The 21,932-nt window shown below is 28.6% G+C and overlaps 3 protein-coding genes across 3 annotated transcripts; 1 reads left to right on the top strand and 2 right to left on the bottom strand.

Annotated features, from left to right (window-relative positions):
- Positions 1-432: 432 nt before the first annotated feature.
- LOC126840214 (uncharacterized) lies at positions 433-8,242 on the top strand (the record flags this gene model as incomplete). Its single annotated transcript, XM_050575820.1, has 13 exons — positions 433-647; positions 1,520-1,725; positions 1,859-1,994; positions 2,076-2,224; positions 2,306-2,356; positions 2,548-2,807; positions 4,203-4,232; positions 4,569-4,685; positions 4,772-4,875; positions 4,958-5,083; positions 5,374-5,501; positions 6,906-7,347; positions 8,093-8,242. Coding segments are annotated over exons 1-13 (2,085 nt in total), but the record flags the coding sequence as incomplete, so codon positions are not given.
- An 837-nt stretch (positions 8,243-9,079) lies between these two features.
- Positions 9,080-12,524, bottom strand: LOC126840834 (PHAF1 protein CG7083). Its single transcript, XM_050576800.1, has 9 exons — positions 12,221-12,524; positions 11,751-11,833; positions 11,590-11,673; positions 11,478-11,521; positions 11,241-11,400; positions 10,860-11,094; positions 10,585-10,790; positions 10,429-10,511; positions 9,080-10,368 (listed from the first exon to the last, which is right to left on the bottom strand). Exons 1-9 carry the CDS (start codon positions 12,282-12,284, stop codon positions 10,050-10,052), a joined length of 1,278 nt encoding a protein of 425 aa, XP_050432757.1. The 5' UTR covers positions 12,285-12,524; the 3' UTR covers positions 9,080-10,049.
- A 986-nt stretch (positions 12,525-13,510) lies between these two features.
- On the bottom strand, positions 13,511-21,819 carry LOC126840187 (serine/threonine-protein kinase ULK1). The gene is made up of 21 exons (XM_050575773.1): positions 21,451-21,819; positions 20,716-20,826; positions 20,507-20,599; positions 18,768-18,818; positions 18,667-18,699; positions 18,552-18,588; positions 18,236-18,286; positions 18,010-18,135; positions 17,853-17,926; positions 17,135-17,295; positions 16,886-17,070; positions 16,734-16,809; positions 16,251-16,338; positions 15,893-15,982; positions 15,215-15,320; positions 15,040-15,147; positions 14,862-14,911; positions 14,572-14,776; positions 14,356-14,492; positions 14,157-14,292; positions 13,511-13,795 (listed from the first exon to the last, which is right to left on the bottom strand). Exons 2-21 carry the CDS (start codon positions 20,803-20,805, stop codon positions 13,707-13,709), a joined length of 1,986 nt encoding a protein of 661 aa, XP_050431730.1. The 5' UTR covers positions 20,806-20,826; positions 21,451-21,819; the 3' UTR covers positions 13,511-13,706.
- Between the last annotated feature and the right edge of the window lie 113 nt (positions 21,820-21,932).

The following is a 21,932-nucleotide window of genomic DNA, read 5'->3' on the forward strand; positions in this document are numbered from 1 at the left end:
AATAAATTTGAATCATATTCATTTTGATTAAAATTGTTTTTAATGAAACTAATAATTCAGTTCTCAATAAAGCTCAAACAAATGTTTAGCAAGACAAAAGTTGTATTTGTTTAAATAGTGGAATCAGTGAGTATAATAATCAATTAACTTACGAATTTACTTTTAAATTTTGGTAATTTTCCCCCTCCCTCCCAAAATACAAATTTTGTATTATTTGTGCGACGAAACAAGAATATAAAGTAACAAACGATAATTTATATATATATATTATTTTTTAAAAGATTTAAACATGGAAAGTAAGTACTAAACGTAGGATATTAAGTTCAAAAAAGCGGTGACACTGTACGGTCACAAATCAAAGTATAGAATTACCTATTCAGACCTACAGAATAGATGTCATTTGTCAGTGTGTTATGTAGTATAATAATTAAGGAAACCGCGTTAATAATTTTTTCCTAAAAATGTCCGTTAAAAGTAATATTTTAAAAGTAGTATTAATTGTAATTTTAGTTGTTTTTATATTATACTATCTTGAAGTGACATTTAATGAAGCTAAAACTCATACTGAATTTGAACAATTCCTTCGAAAATACAATAAAAGTTACAACAACGAAACGGAACGGATGATGAGATTTGAAAGGTTTCAGGTCAGAACAAAAAAGTATTACATAATATGAATTTGTATGTTGTCACATATTCTGCCGGTATTCGTACCTATTTTTATTTAATACAATAAATGTTTTGTTATTTAAATTTTTGTAAGTTTTTAATATATAACTCCTATTTGTACTTAAGTTTTACAAAGTGCCATAAACCTACATGTTGTGATGTCAAACTGAAAACGTAAAATTCAAATGTGTTATGGTGTTTTTATAATAATATGTCTATAAAAGTTATAAATAAAATAAAAATAAAAATAATTAAGCACTCCCTACAAAGTTATAAATATGTGACATTGTTATTAATAATAAAAAATTAAAACAGCAATTGCCGATAATATTTTAAAATATAAACATATGTTCTACTTTATTGTAGTGTAGTGTTTTAAAACAACTTTCTTTATTAATGAATCAATTATCTTAAGTAATTGAAATATGTGGCATTGTGGCAAGCATTCATAATATGATTCAGAACATAAAAATGTACATATATGACTACTGTGACAACACCATGAATTTGAATATTACTTACAAAGTTTCATAACTAAAAATTTTAGAAAATAATATTTTTGAAATTTTTTTTCTTCAGTAATATTTAAAATAATTATTAATTATCAATTACCTCCTCTTTTATTTTAATTTGCATCATTATATAAATGTGTTTTTTCTAAAATGATTTATTAATTTTAAGTATTTAAAAAATATTATAATAAAAATTTAATTATAATTGTTTAAACTTTATTCCTCACTGATCTTTTTTTTTAACATCGTTATTAAGAATAACAATATATTTTATGATAACAATTTTACATTAAACTTTTAAATAATATTTTTGATGTTAAAACTGTGAATTATTCTAGGAAGCATTGTCATCTATTAATAAATTAAACAGAAATTGTGGTGGCTACACTAAGTATGGAATTACTAGATTCGCAGATTTGTCTCCAGAAGAATTCGCCAAGCGACACCTTACACCGAGGACAACAAGATTAACAGGCATGGGAGGTTTTTACATGAGAAGGCCTAAAAGATCTGTTACAACGACTTTATTAGAAAATGTTGATTGGTTAGTACGAAATCGCTTAACACGTTGACTGACGACTGTCGCGGTTTTTTTATATAGTAATAACATACTAGTTTAAAAATACCTAAAAAAGCAATCAAATTCCATACGATAATATGAACGTATACTATTTAAGGAGAAATAAAGGGGCAATTACTGCAGTGAGGGATCAAAAAGATTGTGGAGCATGTTGGGCAATTAGTGTCGTGGAAGTGATTGAATCTGTTTATGCCATTAAAACAGGATCGTTACAGGCATTTAGTGTTCAAGAAGTACCTACTAATTTAAAATTATGCTGGTTTATATTTTTTTTTGTACTGAAATAATCTAATATATATATATTTTTTTAATAGATGTTGGATTGTTCAGGAGGGTTTAATCAAGGATGTTTGGGTGGAAGTGCCGCTATCCTGCTTTTGTGGATGGCTCAAAATGGTATTATTGTACAATATGAAGACAATTACCCAACTATTTATGAAAATCAGATTTGTAAACTTAATAAGTACCTAAGCATTTATATTCAGATGAATTTAAATTAGAGTTGATGACAGTAAATATACCTAATTATATATATATTTTTTAGTTTTTCATACGTAAAGGAAGGAGTCAGAGTAACCTCGTTTTTATCTCTTAAGTAAGTCAATTTATAGTTATACAACATATTAGTTAACGATGAGTACTTAATTTAAAGCTTTAGGATTTAAATTAGGAAAATGAGGTGTTTAAGTATTATAAATAATTAAGAAATTCATTGAGAATAAGTACAAATTATAAGCGCGTGTGAAAAAAAAAGTTTATGTAAGTATATGTTCTTGTAACTTTTAGTTTTATGAATCGAGAAGATCTATTGTTGTCATACATAATCAAAAGTCCAGTTGCTGTAGCTGTAAATGCTCTATCTTGGCAACATTATGCCGGTGGAATAATTCGTCAATGTGAAAACAATATGAACTCGTTAAATCATGCAGCGCAAATAGTTGGATACGTCTTAGGGAATAATCCGTATTATATTATAAAAAATTCCTGGGGAACTGATTACGGGATAAATGGTTACGTACATGTAGCCATTGGAAATAACGAATGTGGTGAGTTTTTCTCTTCTCTTAAGTATATTTTGTTTTAACTTATTTTAAGAATAACGCTAAAATGGCAAATAGTACAGTATATGTAAAAAAGACAAACAAAATAACAATAACCGAATTAATATAATATTAGCATATGGTAAATAAAGGACCTTAACTTGGTTTCAGAATCATAGAAAACCTTTAAAATATTGTAACTCATTACATTGGGTTAAAAATGTATTAAGTGGTGTCTTAATTACTGACGAGTAATAGTTACTATACACAATTTATAGAATCTATCTAAATTGGCCTGAAAGGCATTACAATTATTTATAGAATTAATTAAGGCTATTGAGTACCAGCCAATTTTTCCGTCAAAAACTACCCATTTAACTTCAATCGGTCCGATCATTGTATTGAAGCGATAAGAATTCTAAAAACAGATTTGAATTCGTCATAACGTCTACTTGAAATCGGTCGGATTACTTTTTTGATAGTTTAATCCTAATATGTATAAAACACGTCTGAACATAATATAAAATTCTAAATTTTAAAATCAAAATAGAAAGGGTTAAAATTAAAAATTGAAAAAAATACTCTGACCGATCTCAAGTAGACTTCATACCGAATTCAAATCTGTTTTCAGAAGTCTTATCGCTTCGATACAATGATCGGTCCGATTGATGTTAAATGGGTAGTTTTTGACGGAAAAATGAACTAAAATGGCTTTTAATCATAGGCAAAATTATTTAAATTAAAAATAATACAATGAAGCTTACACAAATTACCCGGTAAATTAATTGACATGGTCAACATTTTTTAAAACCACTTTTTTCTTAAATATTGCCTATATAAAACTCCTTAAAAATTGGCCGGTACCCAACAGCCTTAACATACACAGCCATACAGGAAAATAGCAATAGAACTTTAAATCATCAGCAAATAGACAAATGACAATAGTAGATAGCTACAAAGGTGAAAAACTGAACATCAATTATTATAACAACAAAAAATAATAATGGGGACAACGTAGTTTTCTTCCTGCTAAAAATCACCTAATCCACGTTTATAAAGGTTCTCCTATCCGAATCAGTTAACCTGAAGCTTAAAAATCAATATATAAATCTAACCCACCCTCTTCAATGGATACTAAATATTAGGTAGTATAATATAAGTAATATAATAATAGCAACTTTAAGAATAATAATAAATAATATAATTAAAACAAATTATATATATATATAAATATATGTGTGTGTGTGTGTGTTATTTCGAAAGACTGTAAACTGTAATTAGTACTTACAGTACCTACATCAAATTATATAAATACCTATGCACGTATTTTGTACTTCGAATACTAAAATATTTTTATTTAGGTAATTTATATTAATGACATTAATCAGGTTTTTATTTTAGGAATTGGATGGGAAGTTGATGTGGTCACGGGTATTGCATAAACATAATAAAAACGATTGTTTGATACATTAGAACAAATGTAATAGAAATAGTAATATTTATTATACTATTAAACAAATATTAAATAAAAAGAGATCATTTACTATATTGTTGTTATTGTATTGTTTATTATATACCTATACCTAGTTTAAAATAAAGGTCTACCCAATTTATGTTGAAAAAAATATTCATCCGGTTTAAAATATAGTACAAGGATATATTTTATATGCATTCCAATCTGTACCTAGTTTTGATTCCTAATTTTGTAGCATCACAACATGCTCTCCGCTAACATAACTAAAAAAATGATATTAACAAAAGTAATAGCGATAGCAATTTTAACAGCGTCCAAAGCACACGATTTCAAACTAAACGACGATGGTCCTGTAAAATTTGACAGATTGGACTCGCAAATTAAAAAAATAAGTAAAAATGATTTCATCAGTAAGTACAAATTTACATTTAAATTATAAAATGTAAACGGAATATATTACAAAATTGCATGTTCAGGCACAATTTTTTGCTTGTAGAATCATCGCAAGACAGTGAATGGACCGAAGAATGCAAATGTGTTTCACACTCGGATTGTGTACCTGAAAAGAATGTTGCTTCCATAGATATACGAATAGTTACTGTAAGTAAACGGTTTCACGATATTATCGGTTGAGATACAATAAAATATAAGAAATATAATACAATTTATTTATTTCGAAAAGAAACCGAACAAATGTCCAACTGGAAAGATATTTTGTTGCAAAGATCCATCAATTGAAAACCCATTACTGGCGTGTGGTAAAATAACACCTTTAGATATTGAAGGAATCAAAATTAATCCCGACCAAGTATGATTAATGGACGTTATCATAAGTTAAATAATAATTATAAAATATTTTATACTTACAAATCGGTAAAATGTGTTTTTCTAAATAATATTAAATACTAAACAAGATTTACATACAAACCCAATAAGAAAAACCTAGGCTAATGGCCGTTCTAATATTATGTTTTACTTACTAGGTATGTCTACTTTCTACTGAAACCTGATTGATTTAACTATATATTTTATGATCAATAATTATTAATTATAAATGTTTTATTTGCATTATAACCGTGATGAGTATCATTATTTTAGGCTAAATTTGGAGAGTTTCCTTGGCAAGCATTATTTTTAACGATCGATAATTCATTTGTATCTAATGGAGTTCTAATTGGAAAAAAACACATTATATCAACAGCCCACTTTATAACCAGTTATACAAAGTAAGTACTGATTATTATTTTAACAGCTATAACTTTAAGTTACATACAAAACACTATGCACCACTTGTTTTTACGAAAAATAAAAATGTCTATGCTTATCGCTGTTTTGCCGAAAATTGCTCAATGTGACGAATAAAATATTCGCCCATTATAAACCATATAATACATATACCACAATACTTTTGTGTTGAGGCTCGACGGGACAGGCCCTGGGTCCGAAGGAAATTGTCCATAATTAAAGTACACAATGAATAATGTACTTTAATTAACAGTACATTTTAAAAATGAATGTAGAATATTTATTTTATGATTTAAAAAACACAAAATAAAATAAAAATATTCTGATTTTCTTTTTGTGTGTTGTTTAGATTGTGGAAGCGATTTAAAAAATACATGTTAGAGAATATCTTAGTTAAATTTGGGTCCAACGAAAAAAATAGATATACTTTGATTTTTATTTTAAAAATATGTAATTTATCTGTTATAAACTATTTATCTATATATATAATAAATAGATGATCCTTTATTTAAATATTTAACCTTTTTTTCTGAAAAAAATATATTACACTCATTTTATATTATTTTTTATGCTGAGATGATGGATCCAAATCTAGCCTTACATTTTTTGTAGCGTTTCGATTTGTTTTTAAAATCTATTTGAAAGTTGCAAGCAAATTACAAAACAAAAGGAATTTTTTTTCTTCTTGGCGTTCTAAAAAAATTAAAACTAAATTAATTTTGAGATCAGTTCTGTACCCAATAAAGAAAACTATTTGAAATACATTTTAGAACATTTTTCAAACATACATAAGGCACGTTAAAATGACACAAAACTGTATTTTTTTTACAAATTTGAAGCTAGATATTTGGATTCAGCAAAAAAATAGATGTAGTCTGTAGGTATTTTGGCTTTAATTCCAAAATCGTGTTGAACACAGCATTAATATATAATATATGTGTTTATAAAATCGCTAAAGCTTTGTGCAAACGATTTAACAACTGTGTGCCCTTGTTATCAGTTTGCTTAAAATGTTTTGGTGGCACATTTTTAGCCCAAAATTTGATTTTATTCCGACAATTCACTAGGGGCTCGAATTAGATACGGGGGCCCATATTGTTTTGTAAGATCGCCCGGGAATTAAAGCTTGCACACGCCTATAAGTTTTGCCCAAATTTTAAATCGTTACGGTTAATGAATTTAATTTAACGTTCAACGGACAAAGGTAATATTGTGGATTATGCCTATTCCTATACAACAGGCATATTGTACCTTTATGTCAGTGGCGGAATGAATAGGCTCTGGCCCATAGTTATGTACGGATATTGTATTCATTGTTGACGTTGGAACTTGAATTTCTTGCTAGTAGATTCCTATTTTCTAATCGGCGGTGTTGCGTTTTTCAGAAACTCGAGCGCTTTGAAAGTACGTCTGGGCGATTGGGACGTATACCGTAACGTGGAACCTCTTTCGCACGTCGAGCGGTCCATTGCAAGTATAGCGGTGCATCCCGGTTACGACTCGTCAAGTTTGCATAACGATATTGCTGTTATAACGCTATCCGAACCGGTTGTGCTGTCGCAACACATTAGCCCCGTATGCGTGCCAATAAGTGCGTCTAACCCGGTGGCGTCAACACAGCTGTGGACCGACTGCAGGGTGTCCGGCTGGGGAGCCGAGAGTTTCGAACAGCCTCGGTTTCCGGGTATATTGAAAAAAGTCAACGTGCCCGTCTGGCAACGAGATAAGTGTGTGGCGAGGTTGAGGTCGACAAGGCTAGGCGAGAAGTTTGACCTGCACGAAGGCTTTTTGTGCGCTGGCGGCGAAGAACATGAAGACGCGTGTACGGTAAGAGACACTTCGCTCCCGGTGCCCGCAATGCCATAGTAAAGGAGGGGGCGACAGGCAAAAATACATTTCTGTCTACGGTACCGTTTCCAGGCTTTTATTATGTATGTAGGTATTTTGGGCGGGGCTATGATAAAATATGGATGGAGTGCTAATGGAGTTTACAGTCGCCTCCTCCTAAATGAATCGGTCTTTTGAGAAACCCCATAAGACACTATATTTTAGCCAAAATCGTTTTTTTGTTGTTTTCGATTCTACAATATAGTGACAAGTGTAGATACATATTGTTTGGTAGAATATTCTATGGAGACACTGGACACACCTCTTGTTATCGAGTTTTCTACCGATCTAAATTGGGATTTGGTTTTTTGTTTACAAGAGAAACATCATTAGTAAGAAGCGTTTTTCCCTGTCCTGTAAAATTTAGATTTTGCGACTAAAACCGTTTCTCAAATTACCAATTCGAATAGTCTAAAGTTTCCTTCCTTCTTAAAAAATTAAATAGTGACCAATAAACGATTTCTTCTGATAAACCTCAAAATTAACGTGTAATCAAAAATTGGCCACCCGATTATTATCTCTGCCTATATAAATTATAATCTACTTTTGCCTCTACCTCTAAAATAAAAAACGAAGGGTACATCACAATATAATAAATTGGCAACTTTTGACTAGTAACTATGTATTCGAGTTTATAAGTACAATTACTAAAATATTTTAATTTATAAAAATTAATGCTGACCAGGGTGATGGAGGCTCACCATTAGTATGTGAAGTCGATTCCGTCACATACCTCGTCGGTCTTGTGTCTTGGGGAATCGGATGTGGATCTGCTTCGGTACCTGGTGTCTACGTAGATGTCAGTAAATATATATTGTGGATTGAAAAACAAATACAATCTCTTGTAGAAATAATTACTGTATAATACATAAATTATAATATATTATAAAAGTTATTGCGCATTATTACTAATTATTATTAACTATGTAGCAGTGTACAGAGTCAAACATTATAAATACCTACATAATATGCATAGGTATTTAATAGACGAGTGAAGATGCATTGTACTTAAATTCTTTCTTATAGTTAGGTTACAGTTGTAGTAATTATGTATCTTATTTCAGTTTTTTTTAATTACTTACATATGCATGATGGTCTTTTTTTTAAATTCAGATGGCTAAGTAATATATTTTATTTAGTATTTGCAGCATTGGTTGAATTCATTCTTTTTCGTTAATTGTTCTTAAAATTAACTGTTAAGTCGTAGGATAAAAGTTTAAGGATTTAAACTTCTTTCAAGTTGGTAATAATTAATATAATGATTGTATTGACAATAAACATACACTATAAATACAGTATTGAATAATATTATGATTTATATTATTTCTCTATCTTCATAAACATCAAAAATACTCTGTATCGTGGTAACAGGCTTGGAATTAATTATACTTTATGTTATAAATTATTATAACTAAAAAATAATAAATACATGTATCAACTTTTAAACAAGCTAATCAAGACAAAAATATATACAAATACAATTTACAAAATTATACAGAATCATATTTTACAAGTACTATAACTATCACAAAATGTAAATTTTTTATTAAGAGCCAAAGAGGTTTTTATAGATTAATGATGGTAAAAATCATAATTTGATTAAAAGTAAAAACAACAAATACTTAGGTAGTTTAACCCTGCACTATAAACAAATATTATAAAATAGAATTCATATCCCGCGTGTTATATTATTCTAACTACTGAGATCATAATATAAATCATTTCGGTTTTTATTAAATTTTAAATGAACTAGTTAAGTAGTTAAATGAAAATTATTTATAATAGTGTTAAATATAAATTACCTAAAAAGATAAATAAATTATAAAGTGGTAAACTGACAAAAAAGTTACGAGCTTAACTACAATTAATATAGAATTAAGAGATTTTAAAAATTTTAAACACTTATTTTACTTTACAGCTATTATAAATTATTAAATAAAAAATTGTTTAACTTTCAAAAAAGCAGACCAAGGAAATAAATTAATATAATACCTACTTATAATATGTACATAGTTAATTTGTAACACAACTATTAACATGTGAACATGAGAATTCTTTATCTACTCCAAACATTTTCGAGCATTATTATTTTATATATAAATATAATATATTTCTTTAATTAAATAAAATTATAATAATCTCAACATTTTAAGATAAATTTGTCACATTAGTAATAAATATTAAGCTAACTCTACACTATCACCTCGCAACTCGCGCGAGAGGTTATATGAAACTGAAGCGAGGAAAGGTACCAAGAGTACTTTACCATCTATACTCTCGCAGCACCTCGCTATTGGTTACATATTGGAGCATCGTCGCCTAGTGTTCTTTGACTAGTGCATAAAAATCAACATCGGAGACGATACGAGACGAGGCTAGGCAAGGCCAAGCGAGAGCACCGACCACACTCTCGCGCTTGGGTTGCCTCACGCTGCCTTGGTGAGAGTGTAGAACTAGCATTATATTATACAATATTTATACAAATTTATAACATTATTTGTATACGCTTATATATTATTTATTGTACATAGATTTGTTATGTTATAATATATTAAATACTGCTTTAATGATAATAATAAGAAAGTCGATTATTAATGAAAATTGAACATAGCCACTTGACCCCGTGTGGCGAAAAGTTTTCGTCATACATCATCTTCAATGTCACTTTGGTAAAATGTAATCGAAGCGATATGCTGATTTTGCATCACTTCAAATACCATGTCTTGGTAACCGTAACAAAATGTTGATCCAAACGGATTAGTAGAATTTTCAGACGAACCCCGATTCAACACTACAGGTCGTTCACTGTGTTTTAATTTTTCAGATATTTCATCCCATTTGGTGTACGTAGTTACAACAATAGATTTCGATTTTTTATCCGTATACTTTTTGCAGTCGTTAGACAGCTCATATTTTGATTTTCCAGTTGTCAGAGCAATGTTAAATTCGCACCTATGATATCTAAAAAACAACCATTATAAGTTAAATAATTTATTGTTTATTTTGATGTATGTTACTTACATATTAAAGTTATAATGTCCTGGGAAATTGGTATGTACAATAAACTTTTTCACCTTGTGTGTTTTCGCATCAAAAAGTATATCCTAAGAGTTTGCTCACATTAGTGCTTTTCTATTAAATAAAAATTGTCTGTAAAAACAAAATATTTGTACTTACAAAACCTAAAGTAAAATAGTTGAAAAAATAATCTGAACGCCTCGGCACTGTTATATGTTTATGAATATTGGGCGAATGTATTTTCATTTTATCTTCCGATTTGTAAAATACTTGCGAAGGAGTTCCCAACATAGAAGTGACATCTTGGCATGACATTCCAAATTGAATTTCACGAGTATGTGAGACTTTACGTCCACGGTTCACACCTAAACATTGTAATCAATACATATATTTTTTAAATGTTTGATTAAGTATAAAAATATATATGTACTTACCAGAACCCTCCAAATAGAACTGTACTTGAAATCCTTTAGTACTTCTATGGTCTCTTTGAACGTCTAATCGCTCCAAGTAAGTAAGTCCTTTATAACAGGATAACGGGTGTGATGGAACGCTTAACATATCTTGACCAGGTATTGGATGGCCAGAAAATATAATTACTCGGCTAACATTAGGCGATGCTCCATTAGCAAATTGTAACGATCCCAGACCACACTGAGCATTACCGGCCTGAAAAAAAGAATCAAATTTTAATATATTTGTCATGAGAAAAGTTGAAAACTAGATCATTCACTTGAATTTGTGTATTTTTTACACTTTACTACAACATACATATTTAATTCTACAAATAAGACAATTGTATAGTGATTACTAACTTGAAATTTGGAATCCACATTAAAACAAAATGAAATCCCTCTGAAATTCAACGTAAATGTTTGTTTTTCTGCATCGAACACACCAGGATGAGTAGCCCCGAACGTATGTTCTACTTGCTCAATGGTGGGCATCACTTCGGGAGCGTTGAACAACACTCCACTATTTATAAACAATATTTAAACAACTAAATAATAATACATAAAAATAAAAGAAGTATAATATATCAATATACTTACCAATATTGAAGTTTAATATTTTTCAAATTAACTATTTCGATCATCTAAAATCACGCAATAAACATAATTAGCTCTGTCAAATATTGTAGTAAACAAAATTTGTTTTGCTTACTTTAAGACGTTGGTTAACAGGATGAAACACAAATCGAATACCATCTTGGGGTAGGTCCAATATGAGATCAACACTTAAAGGGTTCTGTAAAAATCACAGCGTGTAAATAATAAAAAAAGATATGGATAATAAGGACGAATAAAATAAAATTAATAAAATACCTTATCGTTGTATAATACTTGAACCCCTTTTATAATACCAACTTGGGATTGAATTATTGCTACAGCTTGACAAAAATGCATACCTGAAAATAAAGCCATAAGAGTAATAAAAAAAAAAGATGAATAATAAAGACGCATTAAAGCCAAAAATACATGTAAACATTTAGTAATCATTGATCGTTCAAATATCTTATGAACATATTTTTGCTTAATTAATAAAATATTATACACTCGCTAAATGTTCATAAACAATGTTATTTATGTTACATGGCAGGTAAATACATTTAAATAAAGTTGAAGTTAAAGAATAAATTGAAATGAAAAAAAGGATAGAAATAATTTAAGCGTATCAAAATTAAGTTCCATTTAAACAATGTTATACTATAAGATATTTAAAATTTGAGGTTTCTTTTAAAGGTCATAATTTTAAGCACGTAAATAAACTATTTTAAAACGATATTTTTACTTACCTAAAACAAATTCCCATTGTTCACAGCCCAGAGATCTTTCTGGAACGACGTCTAAAGTTAACATTTTCTTTATGATGTACAACTTAATCTTTACACTATACACTATACATTACAAATATGTCGAAAGTTATGTCATTTTTAATGCTTTGCTACAAAAAAATGTACACAACACGAATGGCCTTTTAAACACAGTTTTAAATTATTTTTATATACCTAGGTATTATTATTATTGTTCAGTGTATTTTATATTTAATACAAATGAATCAGCTGCTGCTAACTGCGAAATAGCCTATAAAAAACAACACTCAACAGCAATCTGTAATCACAAATCAGCTGACAAAACATAAACACTGATATCGTCCTATTTGGAGGGGGCAATAATTGTTTTGTTATTGGCCAATACAGTTTTTACGAATAAAAAATAGTTACACAACACAGTACGCTAAAGATAAATCTATTGAGGCGCATAAAATCACATATATATGTATATATATATATATATATTATGGTTTAAATGAAATATAGTTTCAACGATCTCCGCAGGGATCGCTGGATATAATGTTTGTTCTGGAACAATAGATGGGAAATAGGACTATTATATTATCCGTGGACCGGGGTTAACGGTAACCACGATTTTTACCTATAGAACAAAAACAATTAAGTTACAGCCGACTTGCGCAGGTCACAATTATTTCGTGACAACTGAAACACAAAGAAATAAAGAATACTTCCTAAAAGAGGAATGAGGATGTATGATAATATTATGACCCATAAGGACACGCTTCACGCAATGATTTCAGTTTTATATTCTTAATGCGGAAGGTCATATTAATAATTATGTAATACTGTAGGTACTATTCTCGGAATATATTTCAAATAGATTTAAAGCGCAATTTCGAATGCAATAGTTAATGTTTTTTTATAGATATCATTAATAAAAATGCATTTCAACAACTTATCGTTTTGTTAATAAGCTCAAATTAAAGAAAACTCGTTAGACGAAAGCAACTATAGACTAAATTCACTAAAATGTAATTTTACTTCTGTGTAGTGTGTTTTCTGGTACGAATTGAAGTTATGATAAAATTACATGTCGATTACTATCAGCGATTGCTACACGAGTTTAAGAATAATTTCATACATATAAAAAATGAAATTTCAAATTTGTTATTCAGCTAATATATTTTATTATGGTGTAGTTGTAATAATAACTATGTTATCTATGTATATAAAAAATAGTAATAGTAATAAATAATGTGATAGTAATAAAAAAAAAATTGTAAAACAAAATTAAAAGCCTTTTATGTTTTATTAGAAAACATTAATAGATAATACATCAATATAATTTTCTTTTGTCGTTTATAATATTAAGTAAAAAAAAGGACCGCACAACAATTTGTTAATAAACATCAAGTATTATGACATAAAAATATAATTAAGACTAGAATAATGCATGTATTTAGATTTGTTTTTTACTCTATATTAATTATGATGAATTATTTCCATTTACTGTATTTGAGTAAACATAACCTTGCTCCTGCAGAATAGACAATCTCTTTTCAACTGCATCACGATCTATAAAACAATATAAATTATTTAATTAAAAATTATTTGTTAACAGTATAATTCTATCTATGTAGGCTTAAGCGTCTCTTTGAGGACCGTCACTAATTCCTTCAAGGAGGAGGCTTCTATACGAATATGTTTTTCAAAACAGATTGTTTGTTCTATTACCGGGCCCTATGGTGGAACCTTTTGACTAGACAGATCTTTGTCTAGTAAATGAAGCCGCCTAAAAGCACTACACACTACCACTTACTTTATCCTATCAGTTCTTTGTATTCATTAACAGTAGTATTTTTAATTGAAAAACTTACTATTATGCGATTGTAATTTACTACAAAACGATGATTGGCTAGGGAGGTTTAATACTTACATTTAACTAATATTTCTTTATCTTGAGGAGAGCTAACTTGTTGAGATAGACTATGTAAAAGTATTTGTGCTGTTTGATACGATTTAAAATAATCATATGGCGTGTTGCCCAGTTCCTTCAAAGCTGCTTTAGCACACTAAAATATTTTAAATTACATATTATAAAAAAAAACCTTTATGCTGATATTTAATGAGCTTACAATTTCTATGGCATATTCGTACAATAATTTTTCGGCCGATGTAGCTGAAGTAGATGTATTATGTAGCATGTTTGGTACATTGATCTGTTTACAATCGTCCATTACTTTATGAAAGGTTTCATTCAGTTGCTGTACGACTTTAAATTCAAATTAAACACACTGATTAAATTATGAAAACTATTACAATTAAAGATTATAGTGAAATATTAACTATACCATTTTTGACATTTGTCGAGGGTTGTAATCGACCGGCTTTCAGTTCAGAGGTAGCAATACTTAGGCTTGAGCTCAGTAGTTGTAGAGCTCTAACAAGTAATACTAATCTTTCATAACGTGGTCTTTTAGGGGAAGCACATTCAACAATACACTCGACTAACGCTAGTACAAAGTTTAACTTGGCTAATGTCTCAATGTGTTCTTTCTAAAATGAAAATGATTTGCATTACTGATATAATATGTTATTATAACTACTAGGGCCATGTTATGTAATTAGGAATAATTCTTACTTCTAATATTGTTTCTTGGGGAAGTTCAGGAAACGTAATGTTTCCAAGTTCTATAAATAATAATTGTATATATAGTTGAAAATACATAATAGTGAACATATTTTTTCTTATTTTTAAAAATAAATATAATATTTTATTTAATGTAAAACTTAAAAATGAACTAGTGAAATTTACTTACCGGGTAAGGTCATGGTACGATTATTATTACTGAAGGGAAGTCCTACAGTGCCTGGTTTTTGATTAGTATTGTACATAAATTGCTGTGTCAATATTGGAGAACTTAGAACTATCAACATATAAATATAAAATATTTAACTGCAAATACTTAAAAACCTAATCATTAATTAATTTACCAGATTTTTTTAGTGGCGAACTAGTTGGAGTAATGTTCCATGTATTATAGGGTGGTGTTTCTGAAGTTCTTCTTCCAGAAGGGGGTGTTCCAAGCATAAATTGTACCTTGAAGAGAGATACAATTTGTATTAATAAAATATCGGTGAATTGCCCAATTCATGGATTACCACGAGGACACAGCCTACTACTCAGTACATAATGTAAGTGTTTGTATAAATTTAAAGCTGATATTTTAACCTTCCAGCAGGCACTCTATTTGCAATTCTTATTACATTAGTAGTCGCACATTGTATAATTTACAATAGTACTAAAGCTGGTTGATAATCATACATCCGATTAATTTTATCAAATATTAATGCATTAACTGTACCTTAAACCTTAATTAAATAATAGGCTGCAATAAATAAAATTAATAAAAACAATATACAACATATACAAAGATAAAACTCTATGTAAAAAAAATTGATATGTTCAAAGCTGTTGTATTTTTTACAACAGTGCGTTCGCTGGAAGGTTAAATAGTCAACTTTACAATTAGTACTATAAATGATTATAGATATAGTTTTTATTTAAAACAGATAAATAAAACCTTAAGTTTACTAATTATTTGTATGGTATGATACATTTGTTATTTAATTTTCTAATTAATACAAACTCCATAATTGATTTAAACGTACGGAAGGTGGCGATATGGAACAAAAATCTGGCCCACTTATGTTTTTTGAAGGTCTAGCATTCATTGTAATCGGCTGAGATCTAGGCACAGACTAGAAATACATTGAATAAAATAAATATATTATCAATTTTTTTCTACACATGTGTAATGATATACCGTGAAACTTATCTAAAACCGAATTACACGGGACCATAAGAAAATTCAGTGATCAATTTATCATTTTATTTAGTATAATATATGAGCAAAATGGTTTAGCGGGATCATTTAAAATTCAGTATATTCCAGTTATCCGGTTTTTCCAGGGTCGGTTTTAGACAGGTTTTGCTGTATATGATTTAATTACACAATAAGTAACTTACTTTTGGAGATCGAGCATTATTGTAGTCTTGCTGGGTTTGTATGCATAAAGTACTTGGACGTGGAGGACTAGCACTAATTTCTTTCTCTCTGGTAATGTAATTAATTAACAGAATGATTTAATATATTATACAAACCGATATGAATATATTTATGATACATACAATACAATTATATAAATACTTAAAAGGAAATATAGGTAACTGTTGTATAACTTAACTATATTAAGACTTTTATTGAGGTATAATAATAATTTTTTAAAAATTAGATGTACTAGTAACGAGACACTAAAAATATTCAATTCAAATGATTGTTGCTATAAAGACTTAAGTTAGTTGAAAATAATTATGATATAACAAAATTAAATTGTATGAAATCAATGGTCAGTGAAAAGTTTTTATTATATATTAAGTTAAATTTATTATTTATGACAGTACAATCATTATATATTTTTGAGTAGTAAGAGTACACATTTATTTACTTACTGAGAGTATGCTGGCAAATTTGAAGGCACTATAACATATTCATCAGAAAGATCAGGACTAGCTGAATATTGATAACCTGACATAATTTTAAGTGAAATAAAGTCAAATTTCAGATTATTCCTTTATACAAATATTTGATTATTTATGCTGACCTTGATCAAAAACTGATGGTGTTTTTGGGCTAGCAGCAAGTGGAGATGGCATAGTTACTGGTGGAGGCTTCATTTTTAAAAATCGATGATCGAAAAATGCTTCAAATGATATTCTATCTTTAGGATTTCTTTTAAGAAGGCCATATAATAAGTTTGACAAATCTGATGATGTTCCTGGAGGGATCCTAAGTTTAACCATAATAACAATATTATTATTGTATTTACAAAACATTTATTCAAATAAAATACTTTGGCATCAAGTTGCTTGTTTTTTCATAAATTTGTTTTAAGCCGGCAGGTGAATTGGCAAAAAATGGAGCTTTACCAGCCAAACATTGGAAAATAATCGTACCTAAACTCCATAAATCAGCTTTAGCATCATACTGCAATGACATTATAACTTCAGGCGCCTAAAAAAAAAAAGTAGAACATATATATTATATATAGTGTCATAAATTACAACTGTACATTTCTTTAAAATAAATAAGAAATACATTTTGTAAAATAATTAAATACAACTAAAGTAGAAATAGTACGAGTTTATTTTCATTTAATCATTTTAACAAATCATTCATAATGGCATGGGGTGGCACAATGGTCAGCCGTAGTTGCTTTTTAGCGCTGTGTTCGGCATTGCTAGTTTCAAAATGGGAAGCACTCAAGAATTTAAGTATTTGCTCTAGATAATATTTTTAATATTTCAATAAAAGTACTTAATTAAAAATGATTAGTAAGACAAGATTTAAAAAAATAATATTGATAACTAACATTAAGTGAGCATTTAAGTATTCAAACAAAACTTGTAAATACGTGACTTAAAATGAGTTGTAATACTAAAGATACACAATATTTTATAAAATCATAACTACAAAGATTTATAAATATTTTTAAAAGTAATAAATTAACTATATGACCTCAGATAAATTTCCCTGAAAATAAAGTATTACGTATAATAGAAAAAACATACCATATACATCGGGGAGCCACACATGGTAGCAGCCATTACACCTTCATCCAAAAATCTAGCGAATCCAAAATCAGCTAAAAATTATAATGACAGTTTTATGAATTGTATTATAGTACTAATATTAGGGTAACTATAATAAATTGATTACAGTAATTACCAATTTTTAATGTAATTTGGTGTGGTTCTGGATAACGAGTTTCTCCTGAAAACTTTAGCAAAATGTTCTGTGGCTTTAAATCTCTATGAAGGATTCCTTGTTTATTAAATTCATACATTGCACCCGCTTAAAAAAAAAAAAAAAATGTATTATAGATTTTATTGTTTTGTTTATTTAATTAAAGTTTTTCAACATAATATTTAATTCTTAAGGAAATAATATCTACCGAGTTGTCTTAAAAAAATCTGTATTGTATCTTCACTAAGGCATCCTTTCACTGAAATAAAAAAAAAACCAATACATTCAGTTTTATAAAACAAAGAGTTAATTGTTAAAAAGATAAATAAATATACTAAATTACATTTCAATACTAAGTATTGAACGAGGCATTAAACTTATTCAGAGAGAAATTAAGTTCTATGTTAACAAAGTACAATTAGTCACAAACAAAATTGATAGACTTGTAAAACACATGCGTTAATTTATCTTTTCGAGGTTTATTATAATTTGTACTACTGTATTAGTTATGTAATTATAAATACCATTTAAGTAATCTTGTAAGTCTCCACCGTTGCAGTACTAAAAATATATAAATACATAGTTAATATAATAAAAAGTTAACAACATGTATGATAATATATCTTAAATACTGCATACCTCCATCACCAAATGAAACGCATCATCAGTATCCTAAAAAATAAAAAGGAAACAATACAAGTAAATTATATTGCTTAAACAAAAATACAAATATTACATACCAGACATTCCAAAAGGTGGACAACATTATCGTGCTGTAGAACTGTCAATTTCTAAGATAAAACATACATAATATAACTGATTTTAATTCTGAATCTATTATTTATTTAACTAATAAATTATGTAGATAACTGTTTAATGAACAGAATGATATTGAAATATGATTTTTTAAAAAAATACTTAAATTCATGATACTAATGTATTTTTAACAGTGAAAATCTGGTGGATTTTATAGGTTATTTTTAACATTAAATTTTGATACTAATACGCTTAGTTTTGATACTGACAGAACTTAAGCGAGACATACAAATATTTTTATCATCAGCTTAACAAGCCTTAAAGACCCATCGCTGCCGTTATAAGACGATGGTTTCATGACAGATTTGCTGTCTTCAGTCTATTGCTGGAAAAGGATGATGGCTCCTTTTCATTGGACGATTGCTCGCCCAGCAAACGGAGCGCCCATGACCAAGTGTAAAACTAGCGACAGTGAACGCTAACACACTGTCGCCTTACCTACTCGGCCACTCCTCCTGCTCTTAGAGATACAAATATATCATAGATAATACAGATGTGTTCAACATTAATTTATTACTACTAAATTAAAGATTTTGATAATGAAAATTAAACTAAACACTAAAAATAGCAATAATGGCACGTAAAAAAAAAAGTTTATTCTCTTATGATTTTGAAGATGAACAAAGCAATAATCTTCTTTATAGTTATGAATGTAATGTTTATAATTCAATGATTGATACAATTATTAATAGTTTGGAAACCAGTTTTGAAAAACATGGACAACTCTGCGCTGATTTTTCATGCTTAGATCCACAAAATTTCAAGACAAATACCCCCAAACTCTTTAGGAGAAGTGTTTAGTATAGTCAAACAATTTAATAATGATATAACTTTACAATCTTTACAGCAAGAAATGGGAAACATTGAGTCAAAGTTTAACAGAAGAATATTACAACATTAAATCAAATAATAGCTCCGATATTGGAAATAACTATGATAAAGAAGGTTATGAAAACTGTGGTTTGATAGATGAAACAATAATATTAGATGACATAATGCAAAAAAGTTCTTGTTGTAAATTATCTGACAAAAAGTGTCACATTTGCTATTTTTTTTGTATTAATTCGCTATAATCTGTATACCAATGCATACCCAGGACTTTATTTGGCTTACAAACTTTTATTAACTTTATCAGTAAGCCAAGTATCATCTGAACATACTTTTTCTAAATTAAAACAAGTGAAAACATCAATTCGTAGTACTTTAAGTCAACAGAACCTTGAAACACTCATGTTAATGAGTGTAGAAAAACACATTCTAATAGATCTCGATAATAATGTTATAACAAACACAATTTCAACCAAAAGTGATCTCCTCAAAAAAGTGCTTCCATATTGAACAGTATTAAGTATTAAAACTTAAGGCTTAGTAGTTCATAAATTCTGACATATTATTATAATTTTAAGTTTTAACATATTATGATAATGTATATTTATAAATACAGAATCTAAACTTATGACTATCATATTTAATATTGATTAGTGATTACATTTATAAATACAAAAATGTATTACACGTGCATGGTAACATTAATTTAGGATATCCGCCCCTGAAAATGGCTATTAGATATATTTTTGTCAAATATTGCCTATCCTTTGCCCCTTAATAAATAGCGCATTCCGTTCTCCTTAAAATATTAAGCCATATAGACAAAATATCTTACCCTCAGAATATCAATTTCTTTTTTAAGAAGACTTTGAGTTTTAGGTATATTTTTCTTCATAATTGTTTTGACTGCAACGTCCATATCAGGTTTCTAATTATAAATAAAATAAATATTAATATGTATTATATATTTGTGTATAATAAGTCTATCATGGTTAATATGCCAATCCTTTCAGAAAAGAAAATTTTAAAAACTGTATTAAATACCTTTCTGGAACGGCCTTTGAAAACAATTGCAAAAGCTCCTAATCCCAAACGATTAGCGCTGCTATATTCATAATCACCAATAACTTCCATGTTTTGAATGATATGTTAAGCCTGTAGTGGAATAAATACATGGCTGCATGAGTTAGTTTTCAAAATACATAAAATTTAAGAACATTTTTTTTTTAAATTTTGCTTTGAGTCTTAAAATATTATTATTGGGCAACACATTTTTATAAAGGTCATGTATATTTTGGATTCAATTTGTTTTTAAGTTAATGCCTTTGAAAAATACATATTTTGGACTAAAATATTAGTTTTATGATAATAATTTAAATGACTGAGACAAGGTGATTGAAGCTCAATACCTTATTACGGTTATGAATTTTATTTAATTGCATATTCTGGTGAATCGATACCACCAGCAACATACACACAAACTTATTTTATACGATTACACAATTTAACTATATTATAAACTATTAATAATAATTTGAATAGTCATAAAGAGATTAACAGATCGGCCCATAAGCAGGGACGACTAAACTTGTCACGGGTCTGCTGTTAAACTGGTAGAAAAATAGTTGACTGTGCCACCTCCTTAACTGACAATACTTGATATCGAACAATGACATTTCATCAGAAGCTCATTCGGTGTTAATGCGAATTAGCTTTACAGTAATTAAAAAATGTAATAATAGGGGTACATAGTTTCAAGTAAAAAATATATATACTTACTTTGAAAAAAAAATACTCAAATGATAGCCACAACGATGTACCTAGTTTTTTATGCCAATCAACAAGTACAACAGAACTGAGTTGAATAGCATTTCCATTTACTTCTTTTTTTATGTACTGATCTACGAACTATGATAATTTAGTCTATTCTGCGTTTTATGTACTATTAACTCGATCGATTTTGTAAAAAAACGCTTATAGTTACTAATATTTATAAAACTTATGAAAGATTAATTAAGATACATCGATTTCATTCGCGTACAATCTTCATACTTATTTTTTTATCAATGGAGACTAACCAAGATGTACTATTCCGCAAGATGAACTTGTCTTGTCGTAGTAAGGGCATGGCCGAAACAAAAATAATAAATATCAACACAAGTAGAATACATCGACATAGATAAGAATATTCTTATCTATCTCGATGGTAGAATCAAAGAATCAAGGTGGACCAATCCACCTTGCATAGAAATGGTAGAATG

This window comes from Adelges cooleyi, unplaced genomic scaffold (genome assembly GCF_023614345.1).
Source record: "Adelges cooleyi isolate 19-005CV unplaced genomic scaffold, UGA_ACOO_1.1 ACOO_flye_CR_arks_rails_tigmint_CR_PRNA_108, whole genome shotgun sequence".
Lineage (NCBI taxonomy): Eukaryota > Metazoa > Arthropoda > Insecta > Hemiptera > Adelgidae > Adelges > Adelges cooleyi.

What these genes read in the sequence shown, in the direction of transcription:
- LOC126840187 (XM_050575773.1), bottom strand. Translation starts at nt 20,805, where the DNA reads ATGGAAGTTATTGGTGATTATGAATATAGCAGCGCTAATCGTTTGGGA. An exon ending in ACCATCAGTTTTTGATCAAG is followed by an intron (nt 16,810 to 16,885) that starts GTCAGCATAAAT and finishes AAATTATGTCAG; the next exon opens with GTTATCAATATTCAGCTAGT. An exon ending in TCGTACCATGACCTTACCCG is followed by an intron (nt 14,912 to 15,039) that starts GTAAGTAAATTT and finishes TATTATTTATAG; the next exon opens with AACTTGGAAACATTACGTTT.
- LOC126840834 (XM_050576800.1), bottom strand. Translation starts at nt 12,284, where the DNA reads ATGTTAACTTTAGACGTCGTTCCAGAAAGATCTCTGGGCTGTGAACAA. An exon ending in ACTATTTTACTTTAGGTTTT is followed by an intron (nt 10,512 to 10,584) that starts GTAAGTACAAAT and finishes GCAAACTCTTAG; the next exon opens with GATATACTTTTTGATGCGAA. An exon ending in GGACATTATAACTTTAATAT is followed by an intron (nt 10,369 to 10,428) that starts GTAAGTAACATA and finishes GTTGTTTTTTAG; the next exon opens with ATATCATAGGTGCGAATTTA.